Source organism: Diplotaxodon limnothrissa, linkage group LG3 (assembly GCF_057381915.1).
Source record: "Diplotaxodon limnothrissa isolate DT_005_m linkage group LG3, D_limnothrissa_male_GT1.1, whole genome shotgun sequence".
Taxonomy (NCBI): Eukaryota; Metazoa; Chordata; class Actinopteri; order Cichliformes; family Cichlidae; genus Diplotaxodon; species Diplotaxodon limnothrissa.
Genome location: NC_140598.1, coordinates 44,683,337 through 44,703,297, shown reverse-complemented (window position 1 = coordinate 44,703,297; position 19,961 = coordinate 44,683,337). Strand labels below are relative to the sequence as shown.

The 19,961-nt window shown below is 42.6% G+C and overlaps 2 protein-coding genes and 1 pseudogene across 2 annotated transcripts; all 3 read left to right on the top strand.

Moving 5' to 3' along the window:
• Positions 1–54: 54 nt before the first annotated feature.
• LOC146636050 (E3 ubiquitin-protein ligase TRIM39-like) lies at positions 55–4,782 on the top strand. The gene is made up of 7 exons (XM_085350683.1): positions 55–636; positions 806–901; positions 3,084–3,317; positions 3,543–3,690; positions 3,787–3,813; positions 4,145–4,320; positions 4,411–4,782. The coding sequence occupies exons 1-7, from the start codon at positions 55–57 to the stop codon at positions 4,780–4,782; spliced, it is 1,635 nt and encodes a 544-aa protein (XP_085206809.1).
• Positions 4,783–6,898: 2,116 nt separating this feature from the next.
• LOC146636049 (C-type mannose receptor 2-like) lies at positions 6,899–10,018 on the top strand. The gene is made up of 5 exons (XM_085350682.1): positions 6,899–6,935; positions 7,067–7,432; positions 7,787–8,134; positions 8,728–8,816; positions 9,917–10,018. The coding sequence occupies exons 1-5, from the start codon at positions 6,899–6,901 to the stop codon at positions 10,016–10,018; spliced, it is 942 nt and encodes a 313-aa protein (XP_085206808.1).
• Positions 10,019–16,469: 6,451 nt separating this feature from the next.
• LOC146636048 (scavenger receptor cysteine-rich type 1 protein M160-like) overlaps positions 16,470–19,961 on the top strand; it is a 61,045-nt pseudogene continuing 57,553 nt past the window's right edge.

Sequence of the window (19,961 nt, the reverse complement as noted above, 5' to 3'; positions counted from 1 at the left end):
CTCCCTCTGCCTGCAGCTTATCATTTGACTTCCTCATTTACAGTTCTGCAGGTCATGGCCTCCAACATGCTACCAGAAAAACAGTTCTACTGTCCCGTCTGTGAGCAGGTGTTCACAGACCCGGTGACGACTCCCTGCGGACACAACTTCTGCCAAGCCTGCATTCAGAGCAAGTGGGAAGGCACTGACGTCTGCCAGTGCCCCGCGTGTGACAGGTCGTTCCCTTCAAGGCCTGAAATAAGCATAAATATAGCTTTCAAAGAGCTCGCAGACACATTCAAACAGATGATAGTCTGCTCATCGGCCGCGCCGCTGTCTTCAGCCCAGCCTGGTGAGGTGGTGTGTGATGTCTGTGCCGCCACGTCCCTGCAGGTGAAAGCACTGAAATCCTGCCTGGTGTGCCTGACATCGTACTGTGAATCCCACCTGGAGCCTCACAAGAGGGTGGTCACCCTGAAGCTGCACAAGCTCATGGAGCCGGTGAAGAACCTGCAGGACAGGATGTGTAAGAAGCACGAGCGGCTGCTGGAGATGTTCTGCAGGGATGAGCAGAAGTGTGTGTGCCAGTTCTGCACTGAGACTGAGCACAGAGATCATAAGGTTGTTTCTGTAGAGGATGAGAGCACGGAGAGGAAGGTGTGTGGTGAACTTTCTAAACTGTCAGAACAATTTTTTTATGTATACTTATAAATCTATGGTTCCTCTTACACACACTTAAACACGAATCGAGGAAAAGAATAATGATTCAACTTCCTGTAGTCATGCCAATCAGCAATGCCTTTTCATTTATTTTGTGCCTGATTAGGTCCTTATTAAGAAGAGTGAGGCTGACTTTCAGGAGATGATCCAGGAGCGACTGAAGAAAGGGGAGGAGATCAAAAACTGTTTGAAGCTCAGCACGGTGAGCCACGACGCAAATATTTCTGTCATGTGGTTTGTTGGATTCTCTCTTACTGATTTCTTGTTTTGGTTAAAGTCAAAAAATGTGTTTAGAAAGTCTGACATGAGTTTGGTAAAAGCTTAGAGAGACTTTTACACAAACACCAGTTCTTTAGGAGGCTAGGCGTGTAAATAGTTCAGTTAGTTTCATGAAATTAGACCAAGAAGATGTATAATCCATAGACCGTATATAGGACAGATTCACATTCTTAAATGTGGAGCGAGTGAGGAACCTGCTTCATTTTGAACAGCCACCAGGGGCAGCCCTTGCCGTTGCAAGGTGGTGGATTTAAAGTGTGCAAAAATGAAGATGCAAAACCACAGAGAACAACACGGAGAAGAACACAGACAAGCAAATGCATCATGTTGCACAAATGCAAAACTCAAATGAGAGAATAACATATATAGAGGAAACGGGGCACGTGGGAGAAGGGAGAGAGGACAAAAGGCACTCTGTGGAAGAAAACCAGAGAATAATTACACATGACTAAATGCAGAGTGGCGTATAAACACATAGGGAGTGAAAACGGTGAGTGAAGAAGAAACACTTCTTGCATCATGGAAAGTGTGCAGCAGCCTGCACATATTGCAGCATAACTAAGAGAGGATTTAGGTCAGCGGTTTCCAAATCCAAGCCTCAAGGGCCGGTGTCCTGCAGGTTTTAGATGTGTCCTTTATCCAACACAGCTGATTTAAATGGCTAAATTCCTCCTAAACATGTCTTGAAGCTCTCCAGAGGCCTGGTAATGAACTAGTCATTTGATTCAGGTGTGTTGACCCAGGGTGAGATCTAAAACCTGCAGGACACCGGCCCTCGAGGCCTGGAGTTCAGCACCCCTGGTTTAGGGTATGATTTAAGAAAAGCATGAACTAGTTTTTCAGCATCGCTCTGAGACAAGATGTTTGTCACTTTAGAGATATTGTGGAAATGCTACAAAGCAGTCTTACATATGTGTTTAATATGTGCATTGAAGGACATATGCTCAAAAACAACTCCAAGGTTGTGCCATCCAGATTAAGAATCTGGTTAGACAACATGAAAACACAAGATTTTTAGGTCCGAGTTCAATAACCTCAGTTTTATCTCAATTTGGAAGCAACAAATTGGAGGTCAGCCAGGTCTTAATGTCCGTAAAATATTCCTTCAGCTTAACTAATTGTTGGATAGATAAAGCTCAGTAACATCTACACATCTATAGCAGTGAAAATGTATGCAATGCCTTGGAATAATACTGCTTAATCAGAATCAGAACAATTTATTGATCCCCAGGGGAAATTGTTGATTAAATACAGAGTGGTGTATAAACACTTAGGGAGTGAAAAAGGTGAGTGAAGTAGAAACACTCAGTGCATCATGGAAAGTCTGCAGCAGCCTACACATATTGCAGCGTAACTAAGCGTTAGGGTTTAGAGAAGCATGTATAATGTAGACAATAGTCACAGTATGAAACCCTCTGGAACTGTTCTGCCCGTTTCTGTGTTGGTCCTTTATTTGAAGACGTAACGCCAGGATACATAATTAATCATAATAGAGACAACCTTGGCTAAATGGCCCATGACATCAGATTGCATTTAGGTCTATGCAAATATAGCCTTCAGCTTACCCCCCTTTCTCTGTGACCTCAGTAGGCACGTTCTGGATGAGACTATGGGCTTAGTCTCTAGGTTCAGGTCCTATTGAAGAACACATGAACAAAATTATGGTTATTCAGAAGGGTAAGGACAACAAATTATCTAGGATATCTGAAGACTTATGATTGACTAGTTTTTTCCCCACATCTTTTATACTATCTCTGGCACAGTCACGTAATCGGATTGATTTACTGACTTAAGTCCATGTGGTTTCTTGAGACATTCCTGTGTAGTCTTTGGAGTGTGATGGGCTACATAGTGCAGCAGGACAGACCAGAGCTGTCACAGAAAGCAGTTTTTAGAGGGGCTGCTTGTATTAAAGGAACATGCATATGAAAATTCAAGGACCCAAAGGTCGTTGTAATACAACAAGACAGTCAGTGGTTTCAATGTCATGGTGGAGCTGTCCAGGAAAAGCAGGGAAGGATTTCAGAAACAGACCATCGAAAAGACCAAGATGATCACACAGCAGCAAACGTAACACATAACTTAATCTTTTCTTTTTCATTCAGGTAAGTGGAGAGATGGAGGTGAAGGAGAGCGATCGTCTCTTTACGTCTCTGATTCATACCATCAAGGAGAGACAGACCGAAGTGAATGCAGAGATAAAGGAGGAGCAGAAGGCAGTGGAGAGGAGGGCGGAGGAGCTCATCAGTGAGCTGCAGCAGGAGATCACTGAGCTGCAGAGGAGAAACACGGAGATGGAGGAGCTGAAGAACACTGAGGATCACCTGCACCTCCTGCAGGTTAACATTAAACTAGGACTTTGAGTTAGACTGATGACGGTTGAAACTTTTTTGGCTTTGGCATCACTTAATTACATTAAAAAAAAAAAATCTCATCTTTATATGTAGGAAATATTGAATGTGTGTTAAGGGCATTCATTTAGTTTTTGTCATTTTGTTATCTAAAAATACCACATTTTAAATGCCAGCATTAAACTTTCTATGCTCTATTTCTCTCTTATAAAGCATTTGCCCTCTATTACATCACCTCCACCCACAAAAGAGTGGATGGAGATCAACATACCACCTGAGCTCTGTGTGGGGACTGTGCGGAGAGCGTTGTCTAAAGTTGAACGGACCCTCATGAATGAAATGGAAAATTTGAAGAAAGAAGGTGACACAAGCTTAGCAGGAAAAACAGCCTTTTATTTTTGAGATGGAGCTCTTCTTAAAAATGTCAGAACTCATCATCTTACTTTTCTTATGACAGAGATGAAGAGGATGCAGAAATATGCAGGTATGCACACATTTAAATGCATAAATAAATAGCACTGCATTGCTTTCTGTCTTATTCTGTCATATTTAGGCAAATGCATGTTTTGCGTGCTTATGTATAGGAATGCTTGTAAAGATACTTTTAGTCATATGCTTAGAGACGCTTTCTTAACTTTCTTAACTTTTGTATCTATTCTTCTATTCTATTCAAATTATGGGTGCAGGATGACTGGTGCATTTCTCAGATGATTTTGGTGAACAAACCTTAATTATATGCAAGCCAATCATGTCTGATTTGCATACCAACCATTAGAAGTTGTATAAGCTAAAGTTATTTTCATTTTACCTTGTAGTTGACGTGGTTTTAGATCCGGACACTGCCCATCCAAACATCGTCTTAACAGCTGACGGGAAGCAAGCGGGTCGTGGTGAGCTTCTTCACGTTGTTCCAGACAACCCCCAACGCTTCGACCCTGTCATCTGTGTTTTGGCCAAGCAAGGCTACATCTCGGGGAGGTTCTACTTCCAGGTGAACTACTTAATTATAAAATCCTAGTAATCCTAGAAATGCAAAACACGTTTTTGATCTCTCTCATTCTCATATTTGGTTTTTAATCAGGTTTCAGTCGGTCAAAAGACCTTCTGGGATCTGGGCGTGGTCAAAGGGTCTGTCAACAGGAAGGGCATGATCACCTCTAAGCCAGAGAACGGCTACTGGACAGTGCGCTTGAGGAACGGCGATGAGTATCGAGCTTTAGACTCCCCTTCGGTCCGTCTTCCTCTCAAGGAGAAACCGGAGATTGTGGGGGTCTTTACGGATTACGACGAGGGAACCGTGTCGTTCTTCGACGTGGAGGCCAGATCTCACATCTACACCTTTACTGGGTGCCTTTTCTCTGAGAAAGTTTACCCCTTCTTCAGCCCGGGCGTTTGCGACGAAGGAAAAAACAAAGGGCCATTGATTATCACAGCTGTCAATCATGAGTCATAGACTGGAAGAGCCTATACCTGCTTTTTAAAGATGCAAGGGATGTTTTATCTTTACTAAACTCGAATATTAATATTAAAGCTTTTTTGGTATTTGGGTTCTATGTAACATGTTTCATGGCTTGAAGTATTGATGTGAATGGTGACAGTGGTGCTTAAATGAAGAGCCTTTCTCTAATATATTTGCTGTTGTTCTAAAAGGTTGTTTTTTTGGACAAAAAAGTTGCACTACCAGCAAGAAATGCTTCTTTTTTGTATATATTGTCTTTTTAACCAATCATCGTCCATGACGTGAAAGAAACCACAATAAAACACAATCTCCTGTTTCAGATGCAATTTTTAATTTCTTCTAGCTATTTGGGATTAATTGGCCTCGACTAAGCTTCATCTTTGCATCTTTGAACAGAAAGTGTTTGGGTTCTTTTTAGTTTGATGAGTGTAGTTTAGAACACAATGTTTTAAGAAACATACAACATTTTAATGCGCAGATTGGAGTATAAGGTGCAGGAATGCCAGATGAGATGACGATGCAGGGACTCGGGAGGTTAAGTAAGAACTATAAGTCATCCTAAATATAAAATGAATGACTATAGAAATCAATTTAAACTTCATCTGACTTACACTCAGAAACATGCAACACTAACCCTGTAAAGTCAAATGTATTAGATTTGGCCCATTTTAAGATATCAGTATGATTTTTGAACCCTAACCCTCTTTATTTAAGTTTTCAAGATAAACAAACTGTAGACAAAAATGCCAAATGTAGTACAAATTAAAACTCCTATATATAATTTGATATTTAATTTATTCATTTTTAAATTTAATGAACACTTCAGCTGCAAAACATTAGAATTTGCTGGCAATTATTTCATGTTTCAGGCTTTACAGGGTTAAAATAAAATAAAGAATTGAGGCAAAAAATGTGAAAAAGCACAAAAACATCTTTAATGTTAAATGAGCGACAAACTTAATGCACTTAAATGCTTGACAAAAATGTCTTATTGTATATCCTGCCCTTTTCATAATGCAGCAGAGATCCAGAGCACTGCTGCCACACCTGAATTTGTATACAAATTGTATTTTAGTTACACAATGTACTTAACGTTATAATGTTTAATGGTGCTCACTAATTCAGTACAGTGATGGAGAGACATACGCCTTTGAGTCTGACCCTACTTCACTTGTTTACTGGTGCTTATTTATTATGGTTGTTGTTAGTTAATTTAAAAAAAAGAGAGAGAAATTGCCAGAATAAGGCTGTGACTATGTTTTGATCAGTTTTTTGTGGTGATTTGTTTTTTAAATAAATATTTGAATCAGTCCCAGCAGGACTACGTGTGTTTCCATGTGCTTTGCATTCACAGAGGCCTTCTGACTAAGGATAAATGCTGCAGGAGGGATTATTCGTCCTCTATGAGAGAGCGAGGACTTCTGAGTTATGTCCTCCTGCTTCTGATATGAAAAAATGCTTATAGGAAAATCTATGATAAGTTATTGTCTCTGCAGCTTAATCAGCTTTTATGCTTGGCACATGTTGAACAAATGCAAAGCACAATATTCAAACTTTCTTATCTTGTACAGGTGTTACGGCAAAGTTACTGCTTACGAAAGCATTCAGTATTTCGAGTCATCTTTCTTCCTCGACATGATGGATGTAATCCAGTCTTAAGGAAAATATAAAAGATTATCAAGAACACTTAATGAGATAGAGTCTTGTCAGTTTAAGCAGCAAATCTCTCAGTGGAGATGATGAAAACTGTGGAATTAGTTCGTTTATGAATTCTTACTGTTAAATATAATCCTCAGTTGAGTTTATGTTTGAGACGTGTCCGAGTTTGCTGGAGGTCACAGACATGCAAAACTCTTTTTCTTGAACATAAGTAGATTTTTGCATCCACCTGCAAGGACACAAGATCCGGAAATCCAGGCAGACACCTGCTTTGAATTTGCAGATTCAAGAGAAGGCTGCATCCAGCTTTTCTCATCAGAGCTGTCTCCTTCACAGGTAGGAGTTATTGGGGGCTTAGATTATTGTGTATCCTTGGCCTGACATTTGAATGTAATCCATCTTTTTGTGTTTTTATGAGTATACATTAATAATCTCTCTGAAAGCAGAGACCATGGAGAAGAAGATGTTTTGCATCTTTCTATTCTCTGGTGAGTACATTTTCTCTCTTGCCTTTAAAGTTAATTGATCTACATCAATACTGAAGTGTTGAAGGACAGATGTAGAAGGCATAAAAGCTGTGATACAAATGTTTTTTTTTAATCTTTGGCATTACACACAGGTCTGTGCCATTTCACCTTCTCTTACCAACGTCCTCTGTACCACTTTATCAACAACCCTAAAGACTGGCTCACTGCCCAGCAGTACTGTAGAGACATGTACACTGATTTGGCAACCATAACTGATGAGCAGGACTTGGAGGATTTAGCAGGTCTGGTGGGGTCTGGTGGTCCCTTTGTGTACTTAGGTTTGTACAGAGATTGGGGCTGGTCAGTGTCTGAAAATGATGACTACAAAGAAGGAGAACCTGCATACTGGAACTGGGCAAGTGGTGAGCCCAGTGTTCAGTCCTGTGCAAGCATGTCAGCAACAGGGGGATGGTATGCTACACCGTGCAACTCCACTTTAAGCTTCTTCTGCTACACTGGTAAGATTTTTAACACTTTTCTTTGCTGTTTACCTTTTGTGTGAGCCACAGTCCATACCACAGTTCCCCCCCTGCTTTGAAACTAGAGTCACTCTTTTAAAACTTAAAGTGAGAAAATTATAAAGAACCAAATCAGAAATGATGACACCAAACAAGCACATTAGAAGCAATTACAAGCAAAATGCTTATGAATTATGGTACAGCAACTTTTTGCACTTTGTTTTATAATATTCTGGAAACCTTTGATCTAACATTGTGCACCCCGGGATCATAATCATTATGTAATTCGAGATATTAAAATTATTCTGCTGACTAACTGAGCATTTTTCCCCAAACATCTGTTTTTTTCTGTAGCACTTGCCACTGACGTTTCTGAAAGGTTTGTCCTGATCACCAACACCATGGACTGGCTCTCTGCTCAGAGCTACTGCAGGGCTACGTACACAGATCTGGCCCGAGTGCAGAACCAGCAGGAAAATGACCTGCTGCAAGCCTTGGTGACAAACCAGCAGGTGTGGATCGGCTTGACAAGGATGTCCTGGAGGTGGTCTGATGGAAGCGAACCCTCGTTCATACCCTGGGGACTCTCTGTGATAACGTCAGCTCAACTCAGCGATTGTGGTGTGCTTCAGGTCAGCAGCAATCCTCTTGGGATGGTCCAAAGGAGCTATGCTGAAAAACAGCCCTTTATTTGCTACACCGGTAATCATTTCTTTCTTCTGTCATAAACCACAAACCGTGATTTGTATGATAGCCTTTTAAAAATTCCCTGAGGTCAAAATCATTATCAGTGATGACTAACCCTGTACTATCAAAATAAGTAATTTTGATCACTTTTTAAATTTGTTTTCCTAAATCGAAGAAAATGTTATCCATTAACGTATATATTGGGTTTATTTATAATCATTATTTATAATCATTTTCAAAGAGTGTGTGTAAACATTGTGGGATCAGCAGTGCAATGTAGTGGCAGAAATTTGGAAGGACCAGTTCCTGTTATTAAAAAATAAAAGGTGTTTGGGAGCTTAATTTTAAATTGACCCCCCAAAAAATTCACTGTTATTGTACACGTAAAAAGATTTCTGGTGATTAGAGCAAGAAAACTAAAGGCAGATATAACTGGAAAGCACTGCTGAGGTTTTACACTTATATTACAGTGTAGTTTATCAAAATGTAGAGAACAAGAAATTACAAAAAGTTTCATTTAAAAATTACTGCATAATTGTATAATTACAACTTTTAGCATTTGAAATGATGATGAACTAAAATTAAAGAGGAATTTATAATCTTACCAGCTCCGCGGAAAAAGACATTGGTGCAAATGGAGCTCAGTGCTGATGTGGACATGACAGACCCGGGTGTGAGGGAGTCTGTCTTGAAATGGGTAAGTTGTGTAGAGTCATAAAATGCCAAGTAAAGTTTTTAGTAATGAGAACAATTGCCAGATGTTTTTGAGGTGGACTGAATATCAACTCTGTAGGTCACTGTAACATCAACATACATTTTAAATGGACACAACTTTATTAGACTCTTTTGTACAAAATTTAAAGGCGACCATCTATTCTCACTGGACAGTTTATCACATACAGTGTAGCAGTACTCAGTTGGACTCATTTTTGCCTTCAAGGAGTTTTTATTTTTCATGGCTTCAATTCAACAAGTTGCTGTAAACATTCCTCAGACATTTGACTCCATATTGTCGTAACAGCATCACACAGTTGCTTCAAATTTGTTGCACATCCATAATGTAAATCTCCTGTTCCACCACATCCAAAAGGTGCCCTAATACATTGAGATCTCGTCACTATAGAGGCCATACAGTGAACTGTGGATACAGTAGATAGGCATGGTCAGGAACAACATTTAGGGATGATGTGGTATTTAAATGATGCTTCCTAGTACTAAGATGCCCAGGGTGTTCCCAGAAAGTGTCAGATTCTGACTTTCTGAATGTCGCATCAGAATCTGAGAAATATCAAACACTTTTCTAATCTTCTTTTGGCCTAATTTGGTGAGCCTGCGTGAACTGTAGCCTCGGATTCTTGTTCTTAGCTAACAGATGGGGCACCCAGTGTTGTCTTCTGCTGCTTTAATCTATTAGAGATGCTCTTCTGCATAACTTGATGTAACAAGGCAGTCTTTTCATTCTTCTCTGACCCCTGACATCAAGGTATTTTCAACCAGAGAACTTCAGCTCACTGGATATTTTCTCGTTTTCAGAGCATTCCCTGTAAAGCTTAGCTATGGATTGTTGGAAAATCCCAGCAGATCAGCAGCTCCTGAAATACTAAGACCAGACTGTCTGTCACCACCAACAATGCCATGCTCAGTGTCACTTAAACCCCCTTTCTTCCTCATTCTCATACTCGGTTTGAACTACATGCCTGAATGCGCTGAGTTCCAGCCATGTAACTGGATTATTAGATTTGCTAATGAGTGTTTAAATTCCGATATAACCATTACATTTTTGTTTCTCTTACACAGGTTAAAAATAACCTGGGCGGTACATCTGATGACCTAAACGTGAGCTGGTGGAAACCTCCGGAAAAGAAATACCTCTTAAAGCATCAGAAATGTCCCCCATAGTTACCACTGTTTGTTTCTGCAAAAAAGAGGCTCAATATCATATATTACTTTTATCATTTGCAAAAGTGAAACCAAACATGATTGATTTGTTCTTTATTTCTTAGGTTATATTTGTATATTTCCTTTTTCTGTTGGAGAGCATAAATAAACACGAAGGAATGCAAACTTTCAGGGTTATTTAAGGTGATGAACGACTAAGGAAGACGAGTTGTGTTTGTCTCATCAGAGAGAAATATCAGATCTGAAAATTAGCATCTACTTTGAATCGAGCTCAAGTAAACTGGATTTCCATGTAGTTTGCATACATCGAAGCAGGCCTTAGAGGACTTTTTCTAAATTGGTCATGAGGTGAAGTTAGAATAAAGTACAAGCCATTCTATAGGGAATATTTAGAACTGACTTCTGGGCTAATGCCATGCTTAAGCTAACTACGAGATTATGCTACTCAGGCCCATTTTGGTGTAAATCTGCATGTTAATTGGGGATCTTTCAAATGATCTTTATTAATAAAAAGAACACATCTGTGTAACAGTAGTTGAGGACTAGCTTTCCAGTTTTAATATTTTGTTAATTCATTATTGTATTTAAATTATATGAAGATCGTTCTCTTGTGTTAAGACTGTGGTACATACAATAATTCTTTGGTGTGATTCGACTTTAGCTTGGACAGATTTCCATTTATTTATTTATTACTGATCCTGCTGTGTATGCAGGTTGAGTGGCTGCTCGCTTCCACTACGCTTCTTCCTCTCAGCGACATCAGTTTCCAGTAATTTGAGGAAAAGTACAAAAATTCCCAGATTTCTGTGGAAATGTTCTTTCTTTAATGAAACAATAATAATAAAGAGTGAATTCTGTTGGAGATATTTAATGATTTGATTTTACCAAGCATTTAAGTGATCTTTCATCACAACAATTCAAGGACTTTTTAAATCAAATTTCTTAATTGATGATTTCTCCAGGCTATTCTTACAGGTTTTAATGATGCACGGGAGTATTTTTAATCCAGTTTTAGTAGTTTCAACAATCTCCTTGGTTGTTTTCATTGCTTCTTGTAGGCCCTGCTGCAGAGTTACATGCAATTACAATTATTTTCTACTGACAAACACTGAAAGGATTGCTTTTATAGCGTCATTTTGGCACCACCTGGTGGTACAATAACATATAATTGAGACTATTCCTTCTTTTTTTAACTGTTTTATTGAAGCATTGAAACATAATCTGAAAACATAATCTGAAATTTAAAACAAAAACAAAAAACCCTGAGTGAAATATTTATCATGAAGTTCATTTCATGATGACAGTGAAGCTCTGAAATCTGTTGTTTCTTTGGGATGCTTTTAATTTGAAATGTCTGATAAATAATTGATTCTCTCTGTGTGTACGGCTGAAATGTGAACCCAAGTATAATAAAATTAATTGCTTTCAACTGAGCTGTGATCCTATAATTTTATAACTAAATCAATGCCAATAAAAAGTCAGAGAGAGGTAGCCATTGTAGGAATATGGAGTTGCTCCTTGCCGGTTCCCAGGTCTACTCTGGCCTGATGCTGTAGCACGTGCCAGAACCCCATCATTAAATAGTCGGCCTGGCAGCGTGTTCTTCAGTGGCAACCCCAGGTGACTATTCATTGCATAGACAAAACTCATTAGCCTTATTTGGTAGAATCAGAATCAGAATCAGAATCAGAATACTTTATTGATCCCTGGGGGAAATTATTTTTTGTTACAGTGCTCCATTTTAAACCAACATTAAGACAAGACAGACAATACGCTAACTAAGAATAGTACAATATATACATATATATACATACATACATACATAAGTCACTTATAAATAAATATTTGGAAAAGAAACATGTGTAGTTGTAGCAGCAAACAGTGTGTTAAGTGGATGCGTTGTACAGGGAGATGGCCACAGGCAGGAATGATTTCCTGTGTCGTTCAGTGGTGCTTTTCGGTAATCTCAGTCTCTCACTGAACGAGCTCCTGTGACTGACCAACATGTCATGGAGTGGGTGGGAGGTGTTATCCAACATTGTCTTTATCTTGGACAGCATCCGCCTCTCCGACACCACCTTGAGGGAGTCCAGCTCCATCCCCACAACATTGCTGGCCTTACGGATCAGTTTATTAAGTCTGTTGGCATCTGCGACCCTCAGCCTGCTCCCCCAGCATGCAACAGCATAGAGGATCGCACTGGCCACCACAGACTCATAGAAAATCCTCAGCATTTTCTGGCAGATGTTGAAGGACCTCAGTCGCCTCAAAAAATAGAGACGACTCTGGCCCTTCCTGTAAAGTGCTGTGGTGTTTTTAGCCCAGTCCAGTTTATTGTCAATGTGTACTCCAAGGTATTTATAGTCCTCCACAATGTCAACACTGACCCCCTGGATTGAAACAGGGGTCAAGTGTTTCCTGGTCTTCCTGAAGTCCACGATCAGTTCCTTGGTCTTTGCCACGTTGAGCTGCAGATGATTCTGCTCACACCACGTGACAAAGGAGTCGACCACAGCCCGGTACTCTGTCTCATCATCCCTGCTGATGCATCCAACCACCGCAGAGTCATCAGAAAACTTCTGAAGATGGCAGGTCTCTGTGCAGTGGCTGAAGTCTGTGGTGTAGAGGGTGAAGAGGAAGGGGGAGAGGACAGTCCCCTGTGGTGCCCCTGTGTTGCTAATCACCTTGTCAGACACACACTGTGGGAGACGTACATATTGTGGTCTTCCTGTCAGGTAATCAACAATCCAGGACACCAGAGAAGCATCCACCTGCATCGCTGCTAACTTATCACCCAGGAGGGTCGGCCTGATGGTGTTGAAAGCACTGGAAAAGTCAAAAAACATGACCCTCACAGTGCTCGCCGGCTGGTCCAGATGGGTGTAGACACGATTGAGCAGGTAGATGATGGCGTCCTCTGTTCCGAGACGAGGCTGATAAGCGAACTGAAGGGGATCCAGATGTGGTCTTACTATGGGTCGCAGCTGGTCCAGGATGAGCCTTTCCAGGGTCTTCATGATGTGGGAGGTCAGTGCCACGGGCCTGTAATCCTGGGGGCCACTGGGACGAGGTGTCTTTGGTACAGGGACGAGGCATGATGTCTTCCACATCACCGGGACCCTCTGCAGACTCAGACTCAGCATAAACAGTTTATGAAAGACTCCACACAGCTGGGGGGCACAGGCCTTGAGGACAAGGGGACTCACTCCGTCTGGTCCAGCAGACTTGCCTGAGTGAAGTCTCCTCATTTGCATCTCAACCTGGTATTGAGTGAAGGTGATGGGTGGGGGAGGGGTGTCAGGAATCTCACAGGAGGCAACATGTGAAGAGAGAGGCTGGCACAGTGGTGTGGCTCTGGATTCCAGGCTGACTGCAGGTGAGGTTGTGGGGGTGGGAGCAGACACTGTGGTGTCGAATCTATTGAAAAACAGATTCAACTCGTCGGCTCTATTCTCACCTCCCTCAGTTCCCCTGCTGTTGGTTGGCCTGAATCCAGTGATGGTCTTCATGCCCCTCCACACCTCTCTCATGCTGTTCTGCTGGAGTTTCCACTCCAGCTTCCTCCTGTAATTGTCCTTAGCCTCTCTGATCTTGTCCTTTAGTAACACCTGGACCTTCCTCACCTCCTCTTTGTTGCCCCCTCTGAAAGCCCTCTTCTTGTTGTTGAGGAGGGCTTTGATGTCCTTAGTCACCCACGGCTTGTTATTTGGGTAACAATGAACAGTCTGAGCTGGAACAATGGAGTCGGTGCAGAAAGTTATGTAGTCTGTGATACACTCAGTAAGCCCATTGATGTCCTCGGCGTGAGGCTCACAGAGTGTTTCCCAGTCGGTCACCTCGAAACAGCCCTGTAGTTCCGCTATTGCCTCCTCTGACCACCTCCTAACAGTCCTGGTGGTCACAGGTTCCCTCCTCACAATTGGCACATAGCGGGGGGTGAGGTGAATCAGGTTATGATCTGACCTACCAAGTGGGGGGAGGGAGGAGGAGCTGTATGCATCCTTGACGTTAGCATACAGTAAGTCTAAAGTTTTCTCTCCCCTGGTGGGACAGTCCACATATTGTTTGAATGTTGGTAGTAGCTTATCTATTATAAACTTTTTAGAGTTCTTAGTATGTTTGCAAACTCAATATTCTGTCGAACTACATCAGGGGTCGGCAACCTTTCTGATGAGTGCCATCTAAAATTTCCTCAGAAGTCAATGTGCCATATGATTGCATTAGCAATAAATTTAATAACACTCTATATTAACAGTTACACACTATATAGAACAACTATATAGAATTTGTCAGAGTCCTGGGTTGGTGACCCAGTGTTTTTGGTTTTTGTACTTTTACTTTTGACATTGTTATGTATTATGACTGTTGTGTTTTGGTTTCCCAGGGTTTACTTTATGCTCTCTCTGTTTGGTGTCACCCCTGCCTGTGTATCCCCTCTTGTGTAGTCAGGTCTCTGTGTTTAATCTAAGTCTCTGAGTCGGTGTATTTGCGTGTCTGTGTGTTTCCTGTTTTACTTTGAAGGTCCCTATTTGATGTCAGTGTGTTCTCTTTACGTTTTCCCTGCCTCGTCAGCTTTGATGTCTCCCAGGTGTGTTCCCCTCCTGTTTCCCATCCCCTGATTCTTGGTGTGTGTATTTATAGTGTGTGTTACCTCGTCCTCGTTGCTGGTTTATCTGTGTATCTTCCTCCGTCTTCCTGTGCATTCTCCCCGCGTTGTTCTCCCTGCAAGGTACCCTCACTCATGTGCAGGTTTTGTTGTTTAAGTTTTAGTTTTCCCAGTTTAGAGTGTTTTCAATTCTGTTTCTCGCCGCCCTTTTCGTTGTTTATTACCTCACCGTCAATAAAGCTTCCTCACCTCAGTGGTGCCGCGTCTTGGGTCCTTTAACAACATCACACGGTTTGCCTCGCGAACCGTGACAGAATTATATTTGTTTGCAGATGTTGGCAGCTATCAGCGAATAGTTATCAGCTATTTTGAAACAAAAAAAGAAACTTTTATCCATAAAACTAACTCCATAACAGCAAATGAACTGTACAACAGAAAATGCAAATGCTATTTATGGTCTCATCACAACAATAATAAGAAAAATAAACTGGGCCAATATTGCATGTTTGTTAATACAGAGATACACATCTTAATGTGTACGTAAAAAAGGATCCTGGTGTTATTTGTCTCTCAGAAACAGTTCATAACTTCAACCCATTCATGTTAACTAAAAGGTAAACCTGTTTCTCCATCACCTTTTCAGCTCTGATGATCCAGTAAGGACATCTCCTGGTTTCATCTTCATGTTTCCCTCTCACCAGATAACCAAACCGACATCATGACCAGCAGCTTTTACAGCTGTGGCTCCAGCAAACATCAGCTGATACTAGAAATTAATATTAAATACATTCTAACAACAGCTGATCAAGCTTAAACGTGCTGCTGTTGTTTACCGCGACATCCGCTGGTTTCTTCTTTCTGGCACAAAGTGGGCGATAAATAAACAAGAGAGAAAAGCCGATCAGCTGATCATTGATCAGTTTCATGGTTGAAGTAGCAACAGGAGAAGGAGGGGGAGAGAATGAGAGAAGAAGAGGCAGCTGTGCAGCGTAAAGACGCAGAATAACTCCAGCTGTGTGTCTTTTTCATTGTAGCTGAAGTCCGGGACAAACTGTGTTCCTTTTCAGCTCAATATGAAATGCGTAATATTTTCTCTGAATGCAGGACGATTCTGTTTTTTACGGGACGGTTGGCAACTCTACTAACTAAAGTTCACTATCAGTAACATCATAGCACCCACCCAGCTGTATAGAAAATCCGTCATGCTAGCTAGCACGCAGTACGAGTTATTGTAACTGATGGTAAAAAGTTAGCACAAAATAAACTCCACCTAAACTTGGTTTATATCTGACCCAGATAGACTGCAGGTCATAACTTCTTACCTGAAGTTCAGTTCACCTGACACTCGGACTGGCGGCCACTTCGGGTCTCTCCTCGTCCTGCCTCCGATTTCCCTCATCCACCTGCTGGCCTCTGTGGCAGCTCTGCCATAACCACCACCAAACAACTGAGTTATCTTTACACATTGGCCAGCATCTGGCCAATCCACCACCTTTCATTGTTTACACCGTCACAAAAAAACAACAACAACAGCAACAAAAACAACAAGAAAACAACAAAACATCGGCCCATAAAAATGAAAAATCACCATCGGGCCACCGGGCAAATGGCCCGTACGCCCGATGGCCAGTCCAGTTATGGTCGTGCCATCAGTTAACCCTTCGCCTGCCAGCTGTGGCACGCGTGCCCAGGGTTGCCGACCCCTCAACTATGATACCCTGGAGTAACAGACTACGTCAGGACTCCGGTAGGAGCAGGGGGGGAGGGCTCTGTATTTACATGCATGAAAGCTGGTGCAACAACGGGACAATTATAAACAGTCACTGCTCCCCGAACCTCGAGTACATGTCAGTAAGATGCCGGCCTTTTTTTCTACCGAGAGAGCTAGCAGTAGTGATCATCACGGCTGTGTACATTCCACCCAATGCCAACGTAAACACGGCGCTCTCTATCCTGCTGAACACCATTAACGAACAGCAGCGGGCCCACCCGGACGGTGTTCACATAATTGCAGGTGACTTTAATAAGGCCAACATAAAGACTGTACTCCCAAAGTTCTATCAGCATGTCAAATGTCCCACCAGAGGAGAAAACACTCTAGATCATGTTTACTCCAACATCAAGCATGCATATAGAGCCATACCCCTCCCCCACCTCGGTCAGTCCGACCATCTCTCCCTCCTGCTCTCCCCAGCCTACACCCCCCTCAGGTGCAGTGCCAGGCCCACCACAAAGACTGTTACAACCTGGCCGGAAAATGCTCTCTCCAAACTACAGGACTGCTTCACAGAGACCGACTGGGACATATTTGAACACTGTACTGCAAATGTGACTGTGGACAAAAGCATTCGGGTTTTCCCAAACCAAAAACCCTGGATGACCAGCGAGGTCCGCTTACTCCTCAAAGCCTGCGATGCCGCCTTCAGGTCAGGTGACAGAGCTCTGTACAGGGCTGCTCGAGCTGACCTGAAAAGGGGGATTAAAAAAGCCAAGTCAGACCACAAAAGAAACATCGAGTCCCACCTGTCCAGCAACAACACACAGGAGGTGTGGCAGGGAATACAAGACATCATCAACCACAGAGGCAGCACTGCGAAAACAGAAAACCCAAGTGGGCAGCTGGCAGAGGAAATAAACAGCTTCTTCGCCCGCTTTGAAACACCACAACAGCAGCACTCATCTGCCTCAGCCCTGCTCCCATCCTCATCCTCACCCTCACCTGGTTCCTGCACCGCTCCACTCACTGTAACGGAGCACGATGTCAGACGTGTGCTCCTAGCAGTGAACCACATGAAGGCGGCTGGTCCAGAGTGTACCTGGCAAGGTACTAAGAGCATGCGCACACCACCTCACCCTCATCTTCACCAGACTCTTCAACCTCTCACTGGATCAGGCAGCCATCCCTTCCTGTCTAAAATCAGCCACAATCATCCCAGTGCTGAAGAAGTCTCCCATCTCCAGCCTGAATGATTACCGCCCTGTGGCCCTCACACCGGTAATCATGAAATGCTTTGAGAGACTAGTCCTTCAACACATCAAGGATTACCTCCCCCCAGAATTCGACCCCCACCAGTTTGCATACCGTGCAAACAGATCCTCAGAAGACGCCATCGCCACAGCCCTCCACGCTGTGCTGAGTCACCTAGAGCAGCGGCAAAGCTACGTCCGAATGCTCTTCGCGGACTACAGCTCAGCCTTTAATACAATCATCCTGGACATCCTCATCACCAAACTGGTCACTCTTGGCCTCCCTCCTCTCACATGTGCCTGGATAAAGGACTTCCTCACAAACTGGCCCCAGACTGTAAGACTTGGCCCTCATCTCTCCTCCACTCGCACACTGAGCACCGGCTCCCCACAGGGCTGTGTGCTGAGCCCCCTCCTGTATTCTCTCTGCACCCACGACTGCAGTTCGACCCACAACAACACTCTCATCATCAAGTTTGCTGATGACACCATGGTAGTCGGACTCATCTCAAAGGGAGACGAGGCAGACTACAGAGAGGAAGTCCTGAAGCTGGCAGCATGGTGTTCAGAAAACAACCTGGCACTGAACACTAAGAAAACCAAAGAGCTCATTGTTGACTTCAGGAGACACAGCACTGACTTGGCCCCCCTTTACATCAACGGGGAGTGTGTGGAGAGGGTCCACACTTTCCGGTTCCTTGGTGTCCTCATCTCTGCTGACATCTCCTGGACAGACAATATCTCAGCGGTCGTCAAGAAGGCCCAACAGCGGCTGCACTTCCTGAGAGTCCTCAGGAAGTACAAGCTGAACTCCAACCTGCTGCTGACCTTCTACCGCTCGTCCATTGAGAGCCTGCTAACCTACTGCATCACGGTATGGTACGGCAGCTGCACCAAGGTGGATAGAGTGAGGCTTCAGAGTGTGGTCAAGACAGCACAAAAGATCAACGGCTGCCCTCTCCCCTCCCTGATGTATATGTATTCCTCCCGCTGCCTCAGCAGAGCAGCAAACATTATCAAGGACAGCTCCCACCCTGGCTTCAACATGTTCAGCCTGCTTCAGAAGCGCTACAGGTGCATCAGCACAAAAACCCACAGACTCAAAAACAGTTTCTTACCCAAAGCAATAACCACCCTGAACTCACACATGCACCGATAACACAGCCCTCCCCCCCCCCCAATTTTTTTCTTCCCACTTCCTCTATGGACCACCACTGTGCAATACCAATTCTATGTGCAATAACTCAACTGTTATATACACAACACTAGTTATTACATATTACTTTTTTTTCAAAAAACGGCTTGCATATTTGTACATTTTATATACATATATATGTATATATCCTTTTCCCTATGTTAATACTGTCCATATGTATATAGCGCTGCAGAACTGTACCCCCCCAGCATGTTTACACTGAGTAGGAGATGCTCTCTATCTCATTGTACAACTGTATAGTGACAATAAAGGTATTCTATTCTATTCTATTCTATTCTATTCTAGTTAATGAGTCTGACATAAGGCTGGAAGAGTCAGCTCACTGCAGTTCAATTCAGTTGGATTTAGTTTTATTTATTTTGCACTGAGCACTTGGCAACTCCAAGCACTTGGAACACTATGCAACAAAAAAATGTACACTAAAATGTACCATGACAGACAGAGGCCAGGGCAAAAACTTCCATACTCATTCTACTGGTGAGAATAATGTAAAGACTGTATTTTTACCGATATATTATAAAACCTCCAGAAGATTTTTTTGTTATTTTTTTCATGTCCCACAACCCTCAGTCAACCTTGTTATAGTGGGGGCTCTGATTGAGGAAACATTAACACGCTCAGATTGTAGGGTCAGAATTTGGAGTAAACAACATGAAACCATGGATCCATGGTATGCATATTAAACTGGGTGATGGGTATACCAGTCAAACCACTCAAATAAGACAGAAGTTTTACAAAACAAGGCATCAAGAAATATAAGCTATAACCTAGGGAGCTGATTTACCACCATAATTAATAGGGGAGTCTGGAAGAGAAACACAACACTGCTAATCCTTAAATACACAGTCTTGATAATAGAGTCCAGGTGTGCATAGTAAGCCTGAGAAAATGCCACATTACTAATGGGCAGTTCCACAGGATTCATCCACATATCCATCTGAAAGCTAAAAGTGAAACACACCAGCATGCCCCAGTCCTAACAGGGTCTTTATGGTTTGATTTAAGGTGAGCCCAACATCCGATAAGCTGGGTCTGGATTGACGTGATGCTCATGCACAGCTGAAATTTATCACGATAACATCTGGGGAACAATCTGTGATGATGGCTGGGACATAAATGATGCTGAGGTGGTTTGCAGACAGTTAAACTGTGGG